Source organism: Sinohyriopsis cumingii, chromosome 7, assembly GCF_028554795.1.
Source record: "Sinohyriopsis cumingii isolate HCF-2022 chromosome 7, ASM2855479v2, whole genome shotgun sequence".
In the NCBI taxonomy this organism is placed as follows: domain Eukaryota; kingdom Metazoa; phylum Mollusca; class Bivalvia; order Unionida; family Unionidae; genus Sinohyriopsis; species Sinohyriopsis cumingii.
In genome coordinates, this window is record NC_142967.1 from 38765620 (window position 1) to 38787081 (window position 21462).

At 34.9% G+C, this 21462-nt stretch overlaps 1 protein-coding gene across 1 annotated transcript in view; it reads right to left on the minus strand.

Moving 5' to 3' along the window:
* LOC149795051 (F-box/WD repeat-containing protein 4-like) overlaps positions 1 to 21462 on the minus strand; it is a 35916-nt gene that overhangs the window by 9426 nt on the left and 5028 nt on the right. Inside the window, exons 2-8 of the mRNA XM_089964734.1 lie at positions 19146 to 19244; positions 14354 to 14536; positions 12865 to 13003; positions 11112 to 11209; positions 6262 to 6327; positions 2400 to 2537; positions 1227 to 1362 (exon numbers count right to left, since the gene is read on the minus strand). Coding sequence (XP_089820860.1) covers positions 1227 to 1362; positions 2400 to 2537; positions 6262 to 6327; positions 11112 to 11209; positions 12865 to 13003; positions 14354 to 14536; positions 19146 to 19244 — 859 coding nt within the window. The remainder of the gene's footprint in view (positions 1 to 1226; positions 1363 to 2399; positions 2538 to 6261; positions 6328 to 11111; positions 11210 to 12864; positions 13004 to 14353; positions 14537 to 19145; positions 19245 to 21462) is intronic.

Here is a 21462-nt window from a genome sequence, read left to right on the forward strand (position 1 = left end):
GTGGAAGGTCTTCACATCATTATGTTGTTCATGCCTTTCCTAGCAATACTGTGCTACCATCCATCTTTCTGTTCATATGTCACATTTTTTATAGGAGAGAGTTACAGCATAATGGTGTTCTGTTTAGTGTGGCAAGCTTTCATATTCTTATTCATAAGCCTTTCCTAGAAAACAGAAAGGATATTGTTCTATGGAGTTCCTTTTAGTGTGGCAGACTTTTCATATCATTATTTTTATGCCTTTACTAGAGAGTAGATGCAATATGGTTTTAGCTTCCATCTGTCTTTCTGTTCATCTGTCACACTGTTGCCAACCTACAATGTTAAAATAATACCAAAATATATGGCCATAAACTAACTCAAACACACATTGAGAACATGGAATTGGGGTATTCTTGACTTCAACTCAAAGGGCACAAGTGATGGTCATATTATTAAATTTAAACATTTCAATTTCAAAACATGAGTTTTAAAATAAAGATGTGAGAACAAATTTTCTGGCAAAGTTTTGGTTATGATTTTTTAAATACAATTTTAATATATTATTCAATGGCTGAACATGCCACTGGAGTGATACTGAGGGTCTGAGTTATAGCTGTGTGAGTCATCAAAATTTAACTGTATTTTAAACAAACACTGGTAGATGAAAAGAAACTCAAGGAAAGATGTTAAGTGAGAGCTTTTAGGAAATTATTCCTGCAGTAGGACCCTTATTAAGTAAAAGACTAAGTTTATGAAATTCACATCTGTTGTGTCTCTATTAAGAGTGTTATCAACAAAAGATTTTTCACAATCTTGTATATTTTTTTCCACTTTCCAAAATGCACCAAAACAGTCAGGGATAAGAAATAAACTGAGATTTCAGTTGACAACCATAAAGTTATATAAATCCATTATAACTCTTACCAAAATTGTTATCCTAAATATGAATTCTGACAATACTGTAATAGAATTGGGGCTCAAATGTGATGGGCTGGGAGGGTGTTTTTTTTCATGTTGAAAAAATAAAATATGTTCTTACTGTCAATGATGACAAACTGTACAAAGAGTGCATTTAAACAACGTAACCTGACTGCAAAATGTAGATCCTGTTATTTGTAGTAATTGCACTATCATAAAATTTGATTTTTGCTTGTTTCAAGTTTTTAAGGTCATACAATTTTACTCAGTTAAGTAATTTAGTACCGACCCCCCTCTTCCCTGCCCACAATCTTTTCTAATACTAACCTGGACTGGTTGTGTTTTGCGTTTGTCCCAGAGTCTTGTCATGCCATATCGGGATGTCCCAGTCACCATGGTCATGTAACTGTCTGACTGCAGACAATATAGAGCATTGTCAAAGGGTTCCTCCCACTCTGATACACTGCAAGACATAATAATATATCATGGACATGAAACCAGCTAAATGACCTCAAAGGTGAAGCATTAATACACAGGTCAAAAATATCAACTACTTAATCTCAATATCTTGGAAAAGAAACATTAGAAAATAAATCTGCAAAACAATGCATGATAATGTCATGCATAGCATGGCTGCCTGTAGCATAATCACCAGTTCTATATTTTTTGCAATTTGAAATGGTACTTTAACACATAACTGGCCATATCATGCAGAAGAAATAGGAACTAACTGTCTTTCCCATGGACACGCATGACTACTGGTAGTCATATTAAAAACAGATACAGTCAGCGGCAGACATTACAGCCTACTAGACCAACATGCAGATAACTGATACTTTAAATGTGCAAGTTTCTACTTTATACTAAGAAACCTATAAAAAAAAGGCTGATAGACATGACTAATTAAATCAACATGAATAGTTGCTCAAAAGAGACCCAAATAAGAGAGTTAATTTGGTTTTGACACAGCATGTTTTGCACCTGATTTCTATTGACATATAGATATGTGTTCATTGAACAAAGATGCCCTCTTCTTTTGCAATATATGTATATGAATTCCCTAAAATAAATGTAAAATCTGGTGAAAGTGATGGTTGGACAGATGGATGGAAGGACAAGGATAATACTCTATTTCCCTTCAATATATGGTGGAGAATCAAAATAAACCTAAATTCATCTCCAACATTTTTCAAAGTACTAAAATAAAGAACAAAAACATTCACTGATAAAGGTATTTTATTGCTGAACTCACTTGATAGAACAAAAAATAATTGTGGACAGTTTACAATTACAAATATGAAAACTTTCCTCAAGAAACTCTACATGACTGTGCACTCAACAACAACAAAAAAAAACACGACAAGAATTTTAACTATTTATCTTGTACCTAAAGGTACTACATTTTTAATTCATTTCAAAAGCTACAATTAACTTGAGGTATTCCAGTTTAACATAAAAACTTTGTCATGAATATAAAAATGGGAAGACTTGTAAGCATACCATTTTCCAGTACGAGTGTCCCACATACGAATAAAAGTATCATAACCACACGTTAATAGAGTATTGGGAGATTCATATTTGATGTCCAGTATTCCAGCCCCTCTTCTGGCTTTGCCCAAGGAGTATAACAAGGACCCACTGAAAGAGCAAGAGAGATAACAGATTCAGTTTACAAATTTCTATATGCAGTAAATGAAAAAAGCCACTGTAATTAAAATTGCTGATGAAAACTACTGCCATTTCAAAAAACATACAATAACAAAACTTTATCTTTTAAAAGTGTACTGCTTGCAGGATAGATTTATTCATCACAGACTGGTTCCTTTATATTCTCAAACTTTAAACAAAACCTTCACACAAATTTTCTAGCACTGATCTTAATGACAGATCAACGGGCAAGCACCCATCACAAAATAAATTGTCTTAGCTTCATAGTGATTCATCCCATGTGTGAAGAAACCAATTTTTGGAGTAATATTTGTTTCTACAGCAATACTTAGCTGGTCATAATACATTAAGTGTACAACTTGCAAATCCAGTCCTCCAAGTTTGCTTTTAACAACAAAAATGCTCAAAGTTGTCTGCTCACCAAGGTGAAGTGACACATGAGTTGGTCTCCCCTTGGACAAAGGGATTTTGTGCCAAATCCCATCCATGTAATTTAATGCTGGAGCAGATGTGTAAAATCTATTACATTTTAATGTAACTGCTGGGAAACTGGGAGGGTGTGCCTACAGTATGATCAGGTAAGCAATGTTGAAGAAACATACTTTAGTCCAAGGATTGGTTTCTTCTTCAAATATGTTATCCAATCATAAAACATTTGGAGAACAGGTAAAAAGTGGAGTCACATCTCTTTACCCTTGAGAAAGTCCAATATCTAGTCCCCTAATGTGCATGAAGCAGTTTCAAATCTCATGAGACAGAGGCTACAGTTACTCAGATATGACTTGTAAAAAGCAACAAATCCAGAGCAAGGAAAGTAACCATGTCATTGAGAAACTTCTGAAGGTAAACTGCTGTGCTAGGTCTCATCTGAATCATTTTGGATGAAAGGTCTCAGATAAAAGCAAGAGAAAACAATATCTGCCTTTCATCCCACAGCTTGAATAATGACTGTTATGCTCAAATGCTGTGCTGCTTCCCTAACCTCATAAGCCAATACACAAAATAATGCACTGGACCAGAGTTGGTTTTTCAAAAGTGCTGAAGATAAACCATTGAATTCAGGCTTCAAGAGCCTCATTGGAAAAACCAATGGGGTGAGAACTTGTACACTGATACTGACAGAGGTGGAGGAGGTGCAGACAACAGCTGAAAAACTTCCTCAATGAATGCATGGATCGCTGATTCTTGTCAAGATATCATTGGTTCAAGTAATGATGATGGAACTTGTGAGTGTAAGTTGTAATATGGTGAAAAATGTGGTGTGGCTAATAGCAATGTAGTCAAGGACGCCATCCAGACTGAGCTACTGTAATATCTGAATGATTGCTGGATGTTCAGACATAGTACTGTGGATCCAAAAGTGTAAAAGCATGGTAGCCAGAACCATACTGGTAAGACATGACCAGTTGTGATGGAGCATAAGTTATATGCTGTACCATGTACTGAGCATTTAGGAGGGTATCAGTAACACAGCCATAACCAGCTGGTAGGTCATGATCCATGCTGGGGCTGTTCTACATTGGTCTGTAACAGCAATGGACCAAAATGGATCTATAATGGCACAGAGGTAGGAGGCAAACACAGCCTACATAAACACACATGGATCTTTTGTTGTACCTGATCACTGTGGTACTATCAGGTCATTACAGCAATTTAAAATTATTTCTTAAAAAATTTTTTTTTTACAACTTTATGTACAAAACTAGTAGCATAGTTGAGCAAAAACCATTTCAGGTAGACAAATTTTATTGACATGACTTTGTATAGATGACCTTTTTATTATGCTGTTATAGTAATATTCTCTAAAAAGGCAACTTTTTAAATAATCTTATGTTTCTCTGAGAAAACTTACCCAATCACATTACATCAAGAATTATTGCCTGCTACCTCGTGAATCCAACCCTACCAAGAGTCAGAAAATTGTCTTTCACTATCTATGTCAATAGACAAAATAAAGTAACTCTTGCCCAATGCCTCCACTTGGCATCACCAGGTGATGCAAGGTTTTAGCTGAGCGAGATACTAATGAGGATGCATGGTGGGGTGGTTGGGAGAGTTTTAAGTAATGTTATTGGATAAGTATTTTTTAGAGAAACATAATTTACTTTAAAATTTGCTTTCTAATTCGAATACATTCCCCAATCACGTTACATTTGGAGATTAAGTAATAGGAGGAGGGGATGCTGAGCATCCAACCTCTACCTCGGATATCCTTTTGGAGAAGAATAGCTGGATTCCTCATGTGAAAGATAACTCATTTTCCTAGTTACACAAGCAAAAAGAATGGAATCCCTTTACCTGGGACTATTATCTATGGTTGAGAAGATAAAGTTAAAATCTTCTTACCTACCAAAGTTTCACTGGCAAATCCAGCAAAGCTAACAGTCTATGTTGATTGATTTAGTTGGGTCTGGTGACCATATGTGCTGCAGCTACCGGACCTACCAGATTCAAAGTCTGTCACTGTGAAGCTAAATTTCTGGGGCTGAATGTGACAAGGTTGACTGCATTCCAGCCAATAGCTTTTACAATATCTTGGATAAAAATGTTATGTCTGTATGCAAGGATCACAGAGATGGTTCTAATCTCATGAACTGTAATCTTCATGAGGCAACTCTTATCAAGAGAGAGTGTATGCCGAACGTACAAACCACTACAGCCACAAAGCAAGGGCTTGAGGAGTGATGACTTGTTTTCTGGCCCTCACCAGGAGGAAAAGGTGTTTGCATATACCACGACTTGCCTCTGTGTGTTTCAAGTAGTGTATGAGAGTGGAGAAAGGATCTTGCATGGCTGCTGCTCTCGACTTGTCTATGGGAGAGAGGGAGTGAATGATGACTCTTTGGTTACTGATGGATGGTAACCAGGTTTTGGATTCAAAGCCTGGTTGTGTCATGAGGACCACTGAACCATCTGATCTGAAATGAAGACAGTTCAAATCAACTGAAAGGGCATGTAGCTAAATTACCCTGCATGTGGAAGCTAAAGCTATCAAGAAACATGTCTTGTATGACAGAAGCTTTAGGGAAGTGTGGGCTAGAGGCTTGAAATTACCCGAGTTGAGCCATGTTAGAACCCAGGACAGATTCCATTTGGGAAACAGGGTTAGGGATAAGTGACCACAGCATATGACATTCAATCCTGTCTCTGTTGGGTCACACCTAAAGGCTGACTTCATCCAAAAATGGCTATGTATGTGAACACAGATCTTGCCACATGTATTTCTTGGGGAACGTATATATAGACCTTCCATCAAGTAAAGATGGATGATGATCGAAATAAAATGAAAAATCACCATTTTACAGGTAATTCACATTATAATGTGATTCATTATAATGCGATGGCAGCATGGCTCCAACTTTTTAATTTAAGGTGACCTCTCTTTTAAACAGCCTAAATACACACTCTCTGAAAAGATGATTATTTGTATCCCTAGCAGATTATGAGATCAAGGGGGTAGTTAAAACTGATGACATTGAAATTTGCACATTTTCTATGGGGAAGTTTTTCAAAAAGTTTGTTAATGCAATCTCGCTTATATCACAGTGTTATTCTCTGGACCCTGAGCATCACATTATAACAAGTTTTACCTGTATGTGAAATCAAAATCTAAAAACAGACACCTATTATTAAATCCCCACATGACCTGTACAATTAGAGAGTAATGTCTGACTATATCTAAAACAAAATTTACCTCTGAACATCCCATAAGAGAGAGGAAGGTCCACCCAAGTTGCCTGCTGTCCCTGCTGTGAATGTGCTGAAAACAATAAAATAAAGAAATAAAGAGAATATCATCATTTCATCAGTTTCTGCATTTCACACATGTATATCAGATGATTATCATAAATACTGATTTAATTAACAAATGGAGAATACATTGCTACTGAGGATAAGGAGAAATTAAGTGCAGTTAATAAATTTATAACATTCACAAAGACAATTTGTTCCTAACCTTATTTTTGGCCATGACCCTAAGCATTTTTATAAGCTTTGCTACCCACACAAAAATCCTGGCAACCCTACAGGAACCTCCAAAATGTCCTCACAACCCTGGGTGCTGGGAACCACCACACAAAGAGATTCACCTTTACTACAATATATACTAGCTTACAAGTTTTCCAACTGCAAAGCAACACAGACCTTGATCTGCAGTCATTTAATATGATGGTAGATCAGGGTCTGTGTTCCCTATTCTGTTGATTTCTCTTAAACTGCAGAGACCCAAATTGCTGGTACATTATGTGACACCAGATTTGGGTCTGTGCAGCTTCAGTTGAACTCAACTTAAAAATGAGTACATTATTCCCTCGATAACTCACTAACCCACTTGTAACAAAAGGTCAGGTAGGAATCCCATTTTTTACACAAGAAAATGTCAAAAAATAGATCCCTATTTGTTGAACTTGAAGAAAATTGCGATCAAAACTGGTAATGGAAATTTTGATATATTGCTCGTTTTTATCATTGAAAATGGTAGACAGGACTTGGATATTTTAATCAACATGAAATATTGTCTTTAAAAAGAAGTCATAAAATTTGTTACATTTTCTTTCCAAACAACATTTTAGAACACCATAATTAACGATATTCAAGGAAATTTGGATCAATGAAAATGTCACTTACACCTAGTGTAGGCAGTACTTTAATAAATAAGTTCCAATTAATTTTTGTTATTGGTTGAAATTTAAAGTATAATCATCATAAATGCGATGTGTCCTCTTGTAATTAACCATAAAATGTGTTAATCTACTATAACAGCTATGACAGCGAGTGTTTCTCTAACAACCTAATTAAGTGCCAACCATGTTTTGATAGCGGAAGCATTTTGTTGTATTCTTGCACTAAATAAAAAGCAGGCCTCCTTTTCTATTATCATGTTAATTACGTCTTTTGAATCAAAAAAAGGAGTTGGAATAAACAAAAATGTTAAAAGGCATACAAATCCTACATGCTTAATAACCAGCGGACCCAGTTGTATGTAGGGTAACTCATTTCAGTTGATCAATCGTACACTGTTATAAATGTTATTGTGTATGTAATCTACTTAAGCTACCTTAAATTAACCTACTCAATCAAAACTGTAATTAAAGATAGCAAGGCAACCATGTGAAATGAGTACTTCATAAAATAAAAATCTTTGTTTCACAGATATGGAAAATAGTGGGGAAAAAGAATTTCTGAGATTTCCTAAATTCACATTTAGAGATATCCTCAAGGATGATAAGAAGTTTCTTTGTTACTTGCAATGAAATCACAGCATCAATATTTTACAACTGGAACAATTCAAAGATTGAGTTTGACGTAGAAGATTGTCTCACGAAATGTTGTGTTTTAAAATTTAAAAAAAATCTTGTTTGACAGTGAATCAACAGTTAGTCTGGTTCCCTGCTTGGAACACTACTTGTTTCACAAAATACCAAACACACCACTCCGGGAACCAAAATAATCAACAAAACAAAAAGCCGTGACATAATACACAAATGTTTTCACATACTGTGTTGGTTGTTCACACCAGCTGGACTCATGTTATCGATCTTCTGGATGTTGGAAATTTTGAAAATAAATTTAATTTATACAGAATAACGAACAACTTCATAGGAAAAAATGCTTTACTGACAATTATTCTCAACTTGATTATAAAACAGGATTCAGTCATTAAACAGCCCAGTCACCCCCAACCCCATGGTTCTCTGGATGTCTAAGAGATTTTTTGAGTTCCTTTGGTAACTCGCGCCCTTGCTTAAAGTGCAGTCTATGTTTCTTGACCCCAATGTGCATGAGTTATTGAGAGAGAGAGGTGTATATGTGGTATTAAATGAATTTCCTGTACATTTTGGTATAATACTATCATAATACTTTTTCATATCTGGATACTATACCACTCTATATTCTTCATTTATCCCCACACACCAACAACAATGTATAACAAGTAAATATCTGGGTTGATGCAATTTGTTAGGAGTGACAGCACAACAAACAAAAATCCTGATTAGCAGATTATACCTTTCTCTTTTCTTCTTCTTATCACTGTTAAAAATATAAAATGCCCAAATATCATTGTTGGTTACCCAGCCATATTGGTATTAAAGGTAATGAAAAAGCAGATAAACATAGTCTCAAAAAGTCTTTACATCAGAAGTGGCAGGCATCATGGAATGATGCAGTGAATAACAAACTTCATGCAATCAATCCAGCCCTAGGAGAATGGATTCCTTCCTACAGAACAATCTGTACGGAGGAGGTAGTCATTGCAATCAGAATTGGTCATATTTATATAACTCACTCTCACATGCTACCAGAATGCGTTTCTTGCAATGAACCATTCACTGTTAAGCAATTTATGATACTGTTTCAACCTCCAACGTATGTGTGATCAATGTACATGACATGAAGGAACTTTTTGACACAATAAACATGTCCTGTATTTTAAAATTCCTGAAAGAAGTAAACATTTATTCAAAGCTATCACTTTTATGCTATCAACTTGAGCATTTTTGTGTAATGTATATATATCATACTTTATATTCAATACCATTTCATCTAAATCTTCATTAATTATAATTTAATTGGTTAAATGTAGTTTAAGTGATACACAGTGCATCCTTCTCTGGCTCTTTGCTGGGCCCCTCTTTGTTTACTATGGTTCTCTGCTCAGACATGATGTCATTGCAGCCAATATATGTTAATAAGCTAGTAACTAAATTTAGATACGTTGTCATGTTGAACCATTCAGATGATTGAGTTGAAGCATCTGATCAAACATTGTCAGTTAGGCGTCATTCATATAACTGATACACCTGTAGAGATGCATTCCTTTCAGTGCAGATGCTGCATTTAATTTTTAACATTATATGCAGAAAGAAACAGTCCTTCTTCTGTTTGCTGACACCACATGTTACTTTCTGTCTTTTGAGGATCATATGTTTATTCAACTCACAATAGCTTCTCGTATACCAAGACAAACTGTTAAATGTTTGACCAGCATTCGCAATACAGAACTTAACTTGGGTGCCATCACTGCGATAAATTCAACTTAGGTGGACATTCCAGAAAATTGGACTGCATAAAAAATTGGTTAAACAGTTAGCTGAGAAGAAAATCAAGGTCTTTCATATGTTTTTAAACAGCAACGTCGCGTGACTAGACGTGTTTTTCGTGTATCTTTAAACAGCATCGTCGCATGACCTGCTAGCAGCTGATACACCATGTGATCTAAACATGTCGGACATGGCAGCTATCAAGCAACAGTTAGCTGAATTACAATCATCTGTTGCTGCATTGACACAATCTTCCATAACGACTGCCATATCACCGCGAGTACAACAGCTTCACAATCTTCATGGAGTCTGGGATAGCATCATGGTTTGATGGGTAGTGGTGCTGCAAAACATGGTGGTTACATTAGCCGAAAGTAATCACACCTTGATGGACTCAAAGAATATTGGCGCGAGGGAAGCACGGATCCATCGGACACACTATTGTAACAAAAACCCATCTATTTCATGCATACTGTTAACAGGAGTCTCTATTGTTATTTTGTTTAAATTTAATTTATATTTAATTGTTTGTTAGTTTAAAATTTTTTTTATTCCATTACATGTTATTGTAATGTAACTTTATTTACTGGATTTGATATTGTTCAGTTCTGACTGATTTCTTTCATTTTTCAAAGTAAACAACTAATAATAGAAACTTTGTATCAAATGCTGACCTAGCTCCTGACCTCGATTCAGAATTAGAGAAAGTTGTAGTCAACAACTTTTTAAAAACTTTTTTAATATTCTTTCTCAGTAAGATTCATAAAGTGGAATCGAGGCCATACTTGGAGTATGTGACAAATAACATGTTTATTGTTACAAACTTTTGGTTTCCCAGAAGGATGAACTCTTGATCTCCATCCAAGAATCTGTTTTGTGTTGTACTTAGATTTATTACTAACGTTTTAAGAAAGAATTGTCAGTAGTGCCTTAACACTCGAGAAGTCAAGCTGCTTTATGGTGTGACCGTTTTGGGCTAATTATTTTATTTTCATCAAATTATTTGGATTTTAAGATTATTTTCCCTGGAAATACTAGTGCTGTAAATTAATTCTTGGACAAAGCCATTTATCCAAATTTACACAAAATTCAAACTGGATTATTATTTTCTGTGATTCAATGAAAAAATGTTGACAAATCAGTATAATGCTGACCACATCATACATCATCACCTTCCATTTCGGAATTCATCGGGATTCGAACTAAGTTTCATTAGGTTTTTATTACCAGGACTTCTATTTTGTTAATCTTTGGATTATTTTTGGATTTGATTCATAAAACCATAAGTTCTTTTTCTCACTGTTACCTTGTTTTTCTAGGGAAATACATTATTTGTTAAATTTTAAAAAGCTTGTTGTCTTCATTTTTTTCTTGTTACATTTTGTAAGAGCCTAAACACATAACGCCATACTTGCTGTTCAATCTTTTATGAATGATTAACTAATAGATGATGATATTCAATATTGTTTAAGCAATTCAAAATGTCAACCATAATGGTAAATACCTTCCATCAGGTGATATAGCAATTGACCATATTCTATCCCCCACATCAAAGCTTTGTCGTATGCAGTTGGAGTTGTGCTCGTAGGAGGTGGACACAATCTGAAAACAAGGTTAAATTAATTTTAAAAAATGTATACTGAAGCTTTTATGGTTTTTTTCATGATTTTCCTAATAAAATTTTCTAACATTACAAGAAAGCCTGAAAAACTGGCCTTGCATGAAACCAATTTTTGAAGTAAAATGTGCATCTTTGATAATACTGACCCAATTATTATACATTAGGACCATCTCATAAATCAGACCCTTCCAAACAAAACAAACCCTTCCAAGTGAAGAAAAAAAAACAACATACCACCCACTGTCATTTCAAATTACACTGGCAGATAATAGGCTGCTCCATAAATATTAAGTGATAAATCGGGTGCAACTTTCATTCAAATTAATTTTGCCATTTTGATCACAAGACTCAAATGTCAGTGGATCTGTAATGTGATTATCACACGATGATTATTATCATGTATCTATCATTCTTCAATAATGCATTAAATTATACAATAGATAGATAAACATTAAAACCCAAATTGCCAATCACACTGTCATGTAAAATTACTTAAGTCCTGCACTAAAATTATAGTGAAAGAGACACAAGAAATGAGATAAGAGAGAATTCTACAAATAATCTTAATTCTCAGAATAAATTATCCAATCACATTACGTTAGTAATATTAGAATGCTACCTTGTGAATCCAACCCTACTAAAGCTACTGAGCAGAAACGAAAGGTAAAAGTTGCAAGACAAAACAGGGTGATAACTAAGTAAAATTCTGCCAGAAAAATGATGAAAACCAATCTTGCCAAGGTCTTCAAAATGAGAAATCTCATATCAAATTTAATATCAATTCATAAAGTCCATGCAAAGTAAATAAGCACAAAATGACATTGAACAGGAAAGTTCTTATAGAAACAGGGTCCATAAATACATAAACATTTGGCCATAATTGGTGAAAATCAAATTTAACCTAGGCTTCATATTGGATATTTAGTTCTTTTTCATGCAATTCCTCACACAAAACTTTTTTCGGAGCAGGACTCCTTCAATAGTAGTTGTTGTTTTAGGGTTTAATGCCATTTTTCAGCACACAATAGGCTATACATGGTGGCCAGTATTAATGGTGGAGGAAGAACCCGGGAAAACCCCAGAAAGAACCACCAACCCACGAGCTTTCTCACATACCCACATTAGCTGAATCTGAGACTCAAACCCACGGCAGACATGGGTGAGATGGCAGTGATCTGTAATGGTCCTTCAATAGTTAATGAGTGGAAATGAAATTAAATAACACATTTCTAAGGCAAATTGGGGTAGAAGCTACATAAACGTTTGCTGAAAAACAGTAAACTAGTGAATTTGACCAAGGTCCTTAAAATGTAAAGTCTCCTTTTCTAATTTGATTTCACACCATAAAGTCCTTCAAAAGTGACTGGATGAAAACAAAACTGAAAGACAAACATCTAAATAGGGGTCACAACACCATAAAATTTGCGGGAAAACATTGAAAGTTGAACTCTACTTAGGGCTTCTTAGTGTAAATCCTCGTATCAAATGGTTTCAATCCAGTCCTTGAAAAGTTAGCGAGTGGAAATGAAATTTGTGATGAACATGAGAGAACATAGAGAAATTACTGGCAACATATGCCCCTCCACAGATATGCCATGGGCAAAAAAATATTCAAAACATTAGTATTTTCACCTACTTTAACAGTTTTATCCCTGGATCCAGAAACAATGTACTGGTCATAAAAATCCACTGCCTGGGAATCTGTCCGGTGAATGTGTGGAAATGTGTACAAGTTGTTGCCACTTAGTGCATCCCACATGTGAATACTCCCATCTCTAGGAAAAATTACAATTAACTTGGTTATTCATATTGTATATTAATGCTTTAAGTTTAGTTCCATAGTTCCAGTCAAACAATGAAGCATCATCTATCATTGCTTGGCTAGATAAATGACAAATGGAACACAATTATGGGCAGAAAACGACCAACCTTGGATGAACAATCACTGAACCTTACTTTGTACATAAAAATGAAGGAATCAAGCCCAGAAATGTGCAGTACTAATGCAGAATTATCCACATGGATGGATGGACAAAGGTATCAATTTATGCTTCTACTCCATCAGCATCAAATATGAAGCCAATAACAGAGTCAGTCATTTGAAGAAATTGTGTTAAAAGTTTTAACCCTTTAGCTCATAGTGTATGGCATTTTAGCCCTTCAATATACCTGTAGCAAAGTTACCCAGTGCAGGGCACTATAAATAGAACACCTGTTACCTATTCGACTCCATACACATGGGCCTACCTGTGAACTGTTAAGCAGTGTAGTGTATGTTATGTTTAACAGCAATTTTAACCATTTTACATTTCTGGTACACATCTATTATGTGTGGAAAAATTTAAGAGTAAAGTCCTATCGTTATAGCTGTGCAATTATTTTTCATGGAAGAATTTTGTATGTGCTTTAAAATCTTGAGAGAACTCATTCACTGTCAAGTCAGTGAAGCCGCGTGACCAACCATAGCTGCTATTTCTCATACTCGCAACTTACAAGTTCTTTGTCTGTGTCTACATTGCTAAGTCATCTGAATTTGACAATTTATAAAAACTAATTGCTGCCTACATCAATATCAGAGTCTTTGCCTAAGTTACTGAAGCTTTCATAGTTGCAATTCTAATCATGAAAACTCAGTACTGAATGAAATCCGCAACCTCCATTTTGGAGAGTGAAGAATATGAACCAGTTACTTTAAATAGCAAATTTTGACCAGAGCATAAACAGCGACCACATGATCTGACACAATGGTCATTCACAGCAATGAATGTAGTGTCTAAAAAAAATATACGCAATCCCCATACAATGAAATTATTACTATAAATTTGATAATCATTTCTATTCTTATCCCCCACGTAACACGTATTCAATGAAATTTATATCATTCTTGCTATACTGCGCTTTAGTACATAATGTGATCAGCAGATATGGAACCCAGCTATCACGTCATAACGGGGGAGAGATGTATTAAATATTACAATATTCGTTATTAGTCTCCAAGGAAAAATATTATCTTCAGTGAATATCAAAATATTTCCAACTCTAAAAAACCTGTTCAAACTTGACCTTTGCCCCAGTACTGCCAACAATGGTGAACAATGAAATTGCAGATTGCACTAAACACTAACCTACAGCCACTTATAACTTTGTCATTCTTCACCACAAATCTACTGATGTCCTCCCGTGGGACTCTAAAGGACAGATGACGGTCCCCTTGTATTGACCCATCACTGCGCAAGAAGTAACAGTTTATGGTATTGCCTGTTGATACCCACAGCTTTCGATTTGTATACTGCAACCATGGCAACTGCCTGGAATTAACAAAATAACAAAAAATCAGAAACTATGTTGATCTTTTTTAAAAAAAAGAAATTGATTTTACAAAATGAATTTAAAGAATTAAATGTTTATTTTATGTTTCTCATGTCATAAGTATTTACAGAAATCTGACAGAAAGAAAATATGACTAACGATACTCCTGTCCATTTGGTTGAAGACGTTTAAAGTTTTCAAGTGGTATCACAGTATTCTTCATGCATATAAAGAAAAATGCAGTGAAAAAACTCAGTTTTTCTTCATGAATACAACATGACTTACTAAATTATCAAACCAAACAATTGTTTATTTGGGGGGGAAAATACTTTGTTATCGATCATGATCATGTTTTACCAGAATCAGAACCATGTTACAGTGAGGAATATACAACAGATATTGACTCAGAATCAGAACCATGTTATAGCGGGGAATATACAACAGATCTGAACTCAGAATCAGAACCATGTTATAGTAGGGAATATACAACAGATCTGTACTCAGAATCAGAACCATGTTATAGCGGGGAATATACAACAGATCTGTACTCAGAATCAGAACCATGTTATAGTAGGGAATATAAAATGGATCTGTACTCAGAATCAGAACCATGTTAAAGCAGGGAATATAAAACAGATCATACTCAGAATCAGAACCATGTTAAAGCGGGGAATATAAAACAGATCTGTACTCAGAATCAGAACCATGTTAAAGCGGGGAATATAAAACAGATCTGTACTCAGAATCAGAACCATGTTATAGCAGGGAATATAAAACAGATCTGTACTCAGAATCAGAACCATGTTATAGTGGGGAATATAAAACAGATCTGTACTCAGAATCAGAACCATGTTATCATGTTATTGCAGGGAATATACAACAGATCTGTACTCAGAATCAGAACCATTTTATCATGTTATAGCAGGGAATATACAACGGATATGTACTCAGAATCAGAACCATGTTATAGCAGGGAATATAAAAAAGATCTGTACTCAGAATCAGAACCATGTTATAGCAGGAAATATACAACAGATCTGTACTCAGAATCAGAACCATATTATAGCGGGGAATATATAACAGATCTGTACTCGGAATGAGAACCATATTATAGCGGGGAATATAAAACAGATCTGTACTCAGAATCAGAACCAAGTTATAGCAGGGAATATAAAACAGATCTGTACTCAGAATCAGAAGCATGTTATAGTGGGGAAGATAAAACAGATCGTACTCAGAATCAGACACATGTTATAGTGGGGAATATAAAACAGATTTGTACTCAGAATCAGAAGCATGTTATAGCAGGAAATATAAAACAGATCTGTACTCAGAATCAGAACCATGTTATAGTTGGGAATATAAAACAGATCTGTACTCAGAATCAGAACCATGTTATAGTTGGGAATATAAAACAGATCTGTACTCAGCTCTCCCTAAGTATAATGAATACGTTTACCTCTGTAATACTGAAAAGGCATGGTCATTCTTTAGTGAAAGTGTCATAAATTTATACAAAATTAAATGTTCCTTCCTGCACATGTTCTTGGCAATTCAGTCAATCATGAATCAAAACAGAGACAAGATGAGTACTCTATCTGAAGTAAGGTCAATTCAAACAGGCCAAGGCCTCAAACTTGCCAATTATATGGATGAAATATATGGCAACAAGATTGCCCACATAATTATTGGAGGGGGGTGTATTAAGTTTTACAGATGTGGGTCAAAACATGTTTAAAGGTAAAATCCGGATGGAGGGGCAGAGGGCAAGTGCTCCCTGACCCCTATGTGCAACCGTCCAAGCAAGGCAATCTAATCAAGAACAATAAATGTATCAGAAATCCAACACTCAATTTTTAAAATATTACTATCTGAAATCACTCTGGACTTTTACTTCACACTCAAACCCTCAATGGTAAACTGCTGTAACAGTTGTACTATCTCCAGCATTAGTGACATCATGCCATTTATATTCAACTTGACCATCAGCGCCAGCCAGATAAAATGAAATCAAGGATAAAATCAACATGTAGAGTAAAACAGATATGACATGTATTCAGTTTTTTAACTACATCATAAATCTCTTTACCTCACTTACTAATATCAGTAAGGCCTTATTAGTCTTTAGTGACTGTTTTACCTCAGTTACTAATATCATTGAGGCTTGATCAGTCTTTAGTGACTGTTTTACCTCAGTTACTAATATCACTGAGGCTTGATCAGACTTTAGTGACAGTGCCACAAAAACTATCACATATTATGTTACTTGTTTAGGCTCAAATAAACAGTAACACAAGAAAGAGTGAAAACAAGCTTGGAAAAATACAATAATTTATTTCCCTGGAAAAATTCTGTAAAAGTTTTAAAAAATTATGAACTTACTGTTTTATAGAATCAAATCCTAAAATAATCAAAAAATAATCAGAGAATAAAAATTTTGTAGTCCTAATAACAAAATGTTCTACTGATTTCATATTCGAATCCTGTCAAAGAATCCAAGATGGAAGACGATGACGTATGATACAATCTGTAGTGTTGAAGTCTACAGTTCCTTGTAGAAATAAGAATTATCACTCTGGTTTCTGATAGCTGAATAAATTTTTATAAGAAAACTGTCCTTGTTCCACAATATTACATAAGCACACATTTTCCTGAAAAATAACAGAATTAATCCATTTGAATCCAAGCAATTTGAAATAACTCCAAACCAAGTAACCTGAAATAACTCCAAACAGCACAACAGTTAACTAACAGTTTATCAGCCCAAGTTCTACTGAGATTAATTCTCCAAAACATGGGTTATATGGGCTTTCTAAAACGTAAACAAGGGTCACATGATCATCTTCTGGTAGTTTAAAGAAGCAAGTACTTGTTACAGATCACGTTTACCCAGTGTGACTCTGACGAAAACCAATAATTTTTACTCTAAGAAATAAAAAAATTGTTTATATCTTAAAGACAATGTCCCATCATGACCTGGAAACAACAAATCACTTTAAAATAAAATAGAAGTTGTTTATGAAGGTTGCTACAAATTCTGAAACAAGGTCAGGATTTAGATCAACACCTGGTGTTTATAAACTAATAGTCAAGGTCACACTTTTTCCTAAAAAAAGTATCATCTCTAGTGAATAAATTCAAACTACAATATCATGTAATTAAAAATATAAAAAAATTAAAACTGACAAACAATATAATTGAAATAAATATATATTAAATCAGATATAAATAAATCAAATATACATAACTCAAAGAAAAATTTCTTTCCATGTGAGCTCACACCAGTTTAAACAAATTTATGTGGACCTGGAGAGATATTACAAACAACATGTCTGAAATGGAGTTGGTTCATATATGACAATGTCTCCAAATTTCAATGTGCATGTATGAAATATAAAGCCATCAAAAAAATGGACACACACAATGTACTGGAAGACTAAACACTCACAAAAATGATATGCTAACTAGTGCTGAAGCAAACCCAAAAAAGTTCTGGCACTTCATCAAGGAGAGAAGGCAGAATATAATATCTGAGTTGATGTGACATCAACAATACAAACAGACTCAAACAACAATCTGTACATTTTTACTAAGGAGGAAAAATAGCACTAACCATTAAACTGCAAAGACCTAGATCTGTCAAAGCATAATCTCTCTGCAGATCTAGGTCTACACACCATGTTAGCAGAAATCAACAAAATAAATATAGACCATGACCTGCCAGTAATACCATGTAACAGCAGATTAGAGTCAATGTCATTTGCAGCTGGACTTGACTTTTAACACATGGTAAATGCAGTGCATTTTCTTTTATTATATTCCAAGATTTTTTCATCAGATTTGATCTATTACTCTAGCTTATACAATATTTGTTTTTAACAAGTATAACTTACATAGGCACACACAATTAAGTATCGCATGGCATGACAGGAAATATTGTATTTTCACAGGTGAAAATATAAGGATTCATTTTTCACATGTGAAAATCTAGAAAAGAAAAAAAAGATAAGAAAAAATCTTTCACCAATATTTTTGGATCTCACAAAAACTCACAAGTACAATGACTTTCCTGCTCAAAACTAGACTACAGAATTTGTACCTGTACATGTAGCTTCATCAATCAGTGAACAACTTCCTGTTTATGGGAAATTAACCACATTGTATAAATGCTGCACATTTTTTAATGTAAATATGATGCAATTAATGCTTTATCCTGATTACTGTAAACAACTGCTTTTGCTAGCTTGTGTGAACAATGGTTACAGAAGAAATTCATGTAATGAAAGAGATATTCCCCATCATTGTTTTACACTGGAAAACAAGACCATATACACCTATAACGTACCAACGCTGAACTGGGGAGGGATAAATCATCCCAATGCCATATTTCATTTTAGGACACCATAAACATCTGAGAACTTTCAAGTAGCAGATATATTCAAACTTTGGTGGACATGGATAGAAAAGATATTTTTGTGAATATGTGATTTTAATGTTAAGAAGCCAGGATCCTCTTTTGCTAGATTTATTGGCATCATTAATTTCAGTAAGCTTACAAAGAAAACAATACCAGACATATGTAGGGAACATTAAAATGCAAATACTAACTTTGAATTGTGTCTCAGAATGGACTTTTCATGGAAGACACATTCTATCCAGTTTTTAGCAATGCGGCATTGCTCTCTCAATGGTTTCTTCCCACTGCATCTGAAATACAAAACAAAGACCAATAACCTTTTTTTGCAGGGGAAGGGCTAGGCAATATCAAAAATATATTAGCCTAGTGGCCTACTATAAACAGGACCCCACTGAAGGGACTGATACTTTACTGGCCAAAAAGAATTTTCTGGAATCCATAAGACAATCTCTTCCTTTTAACTGCCAGGTGTTGAAACCATCCCTGATATTGTGTGATTAGAAGATTTTGAAACTGGCCACTGTGGTGGCCATATTGGATGTAGGATTGGTACCACTTTTCTTTAGGACCAACAAGACATCATTGTCTTTTGGTGAAGCTCCAGTGTCAACATGACCATCCTTTCTGGTGGAGGTGTGATAACATGAGTTTCAATACTGCCATCATGTTTGTCATGCACGATGCTTCAGAATTATTTTTATTTATGCCTTCTTATGTGTCAACAATAATTATCCTCTGAAAGTATTTTTTTAATGGGGGAAAATATACTTCCCAATTCATATCATAGCAATATAATAGCCCTCCTGACTACCTACTGGTAAAATAATTCCACTCTGTCCAAGAAATTGACATGAATAAACACCTGGCACCACACTGTACCTTATATCTAAATGTGAACTGCCATCATTAACACATTAACCCCTAGCGACAACTTAACGGGGCAGAAGGTAGTAGCCTACTGCCAAGCTCTGTAGCATTATGGTCATGTATGATACACTAAAGTGGGTGGTATTATAGAAAGGTAGACAGATGCAGCTCTACAATGATACCAAATAATCTGGAATATCTAGTTGCACTACAAACTACAAATAAAAAAAATCATTTTTTGGACCCGACTTTTTTTACCCAAAATTCGTCTGGATTTTAGACTTTTTGGTATCAGATCTAAGGCAAACTGGTATGAACTGCAAACAGACAGATGAGCTTTTGCAAAAAGTAGGATAAGATGGGCATTTGGAATAAAGAGTGGTCTCCATACAAAAATAATGACTCCGTTTAGCAAAAAAAAACAAAAAAAAACAACAACAAAAGAACTCCAACTTGTACCTTTCTGCTCATGCATGAGTCAAATAGCCAATGAAAAACGATGTTTCTAACACAACTAGGCAGTATGTTTTTGAAAGATGACCGGGGATTTGGTGCTTTTGAGTTTATTCAGAAATAGCTTTCAAAATGTGTTTCCTACTCGATTTTCAGGCAAAAATGACAAAAAGCTCCAGGGTTAATGTGTTAAACAGTGCATTTTGATGAGGTCACCAAATTTGAATATTCCTTGCATATTTAATCACTTGTGCATCGACATTGCACATAAATTACAAATTTAGCAATTTCTTGATGATCTGGAAAAAAAAAAAATCCTTGTCAACACATTAACCCCTAGCGACAACTTAACAGGGCTGGAGGTAGTAGCCTACTGTCGAACTCTATAGCGTCATGGTCATGCACGATACACTAAAAAAGCTCCAGGGGTTAATGTGTTAAGCATCATTTGTACAACAATAAAAGATAATTCCTAATAAACATATTAACTAGCAAACAATGATATATGCCTTAAGAGTTGACCCACAGGAACAAAAGTGGGATGTCATGTGAGCTCTAAAGGAAAAAATGAATCATCTTGGTAAATGTATGGTACCTAAATATGTGTATCTTCAGACTGCAGATTTTACTGTTGTCAAGATGAATTCACACAAGCTTTAGGTACCAATACTAAAATATCACAAATGAAATGGAATATTCACCTCTTACTTTGATTCTTTCTCTTCTATCCCTTGTTATTTTCATGACAAATCAATTTCCCAAAAATAAAAAGAGATTTTTCTAACTTTTAACAGTCAACGTACTTTTTTGCACTCAGCTACTGATACTATTGTACCCTGTACAAAATCACATGCACTTAAATAGAATACTGTTTATATCAGTGGGCTACGAGTGGTCTAAAGTGCTCTCCATTATGGATCACTGACATTTCACCTCTGTCTGTGTGGGTTTCGAGTCTCGGATTCGGAAAATGTGGGTATGTGAGAAAGCCTGCCAGTAGCTTCTTGTGGGTCAGTGGTTCTTTCCGGGGTTTTCTTGTGTTCTTCCTCCACCATTAATACTGGCTACCATGTATAGCCTTTCGTGTGCTGAACAATGGCATTAAACCCTACAACAACAACAACTGTCCAGATCAGACTCTGAGAAAGCTTTGTTCATGATTTATATTTGCATCGTCACCAATTCAAT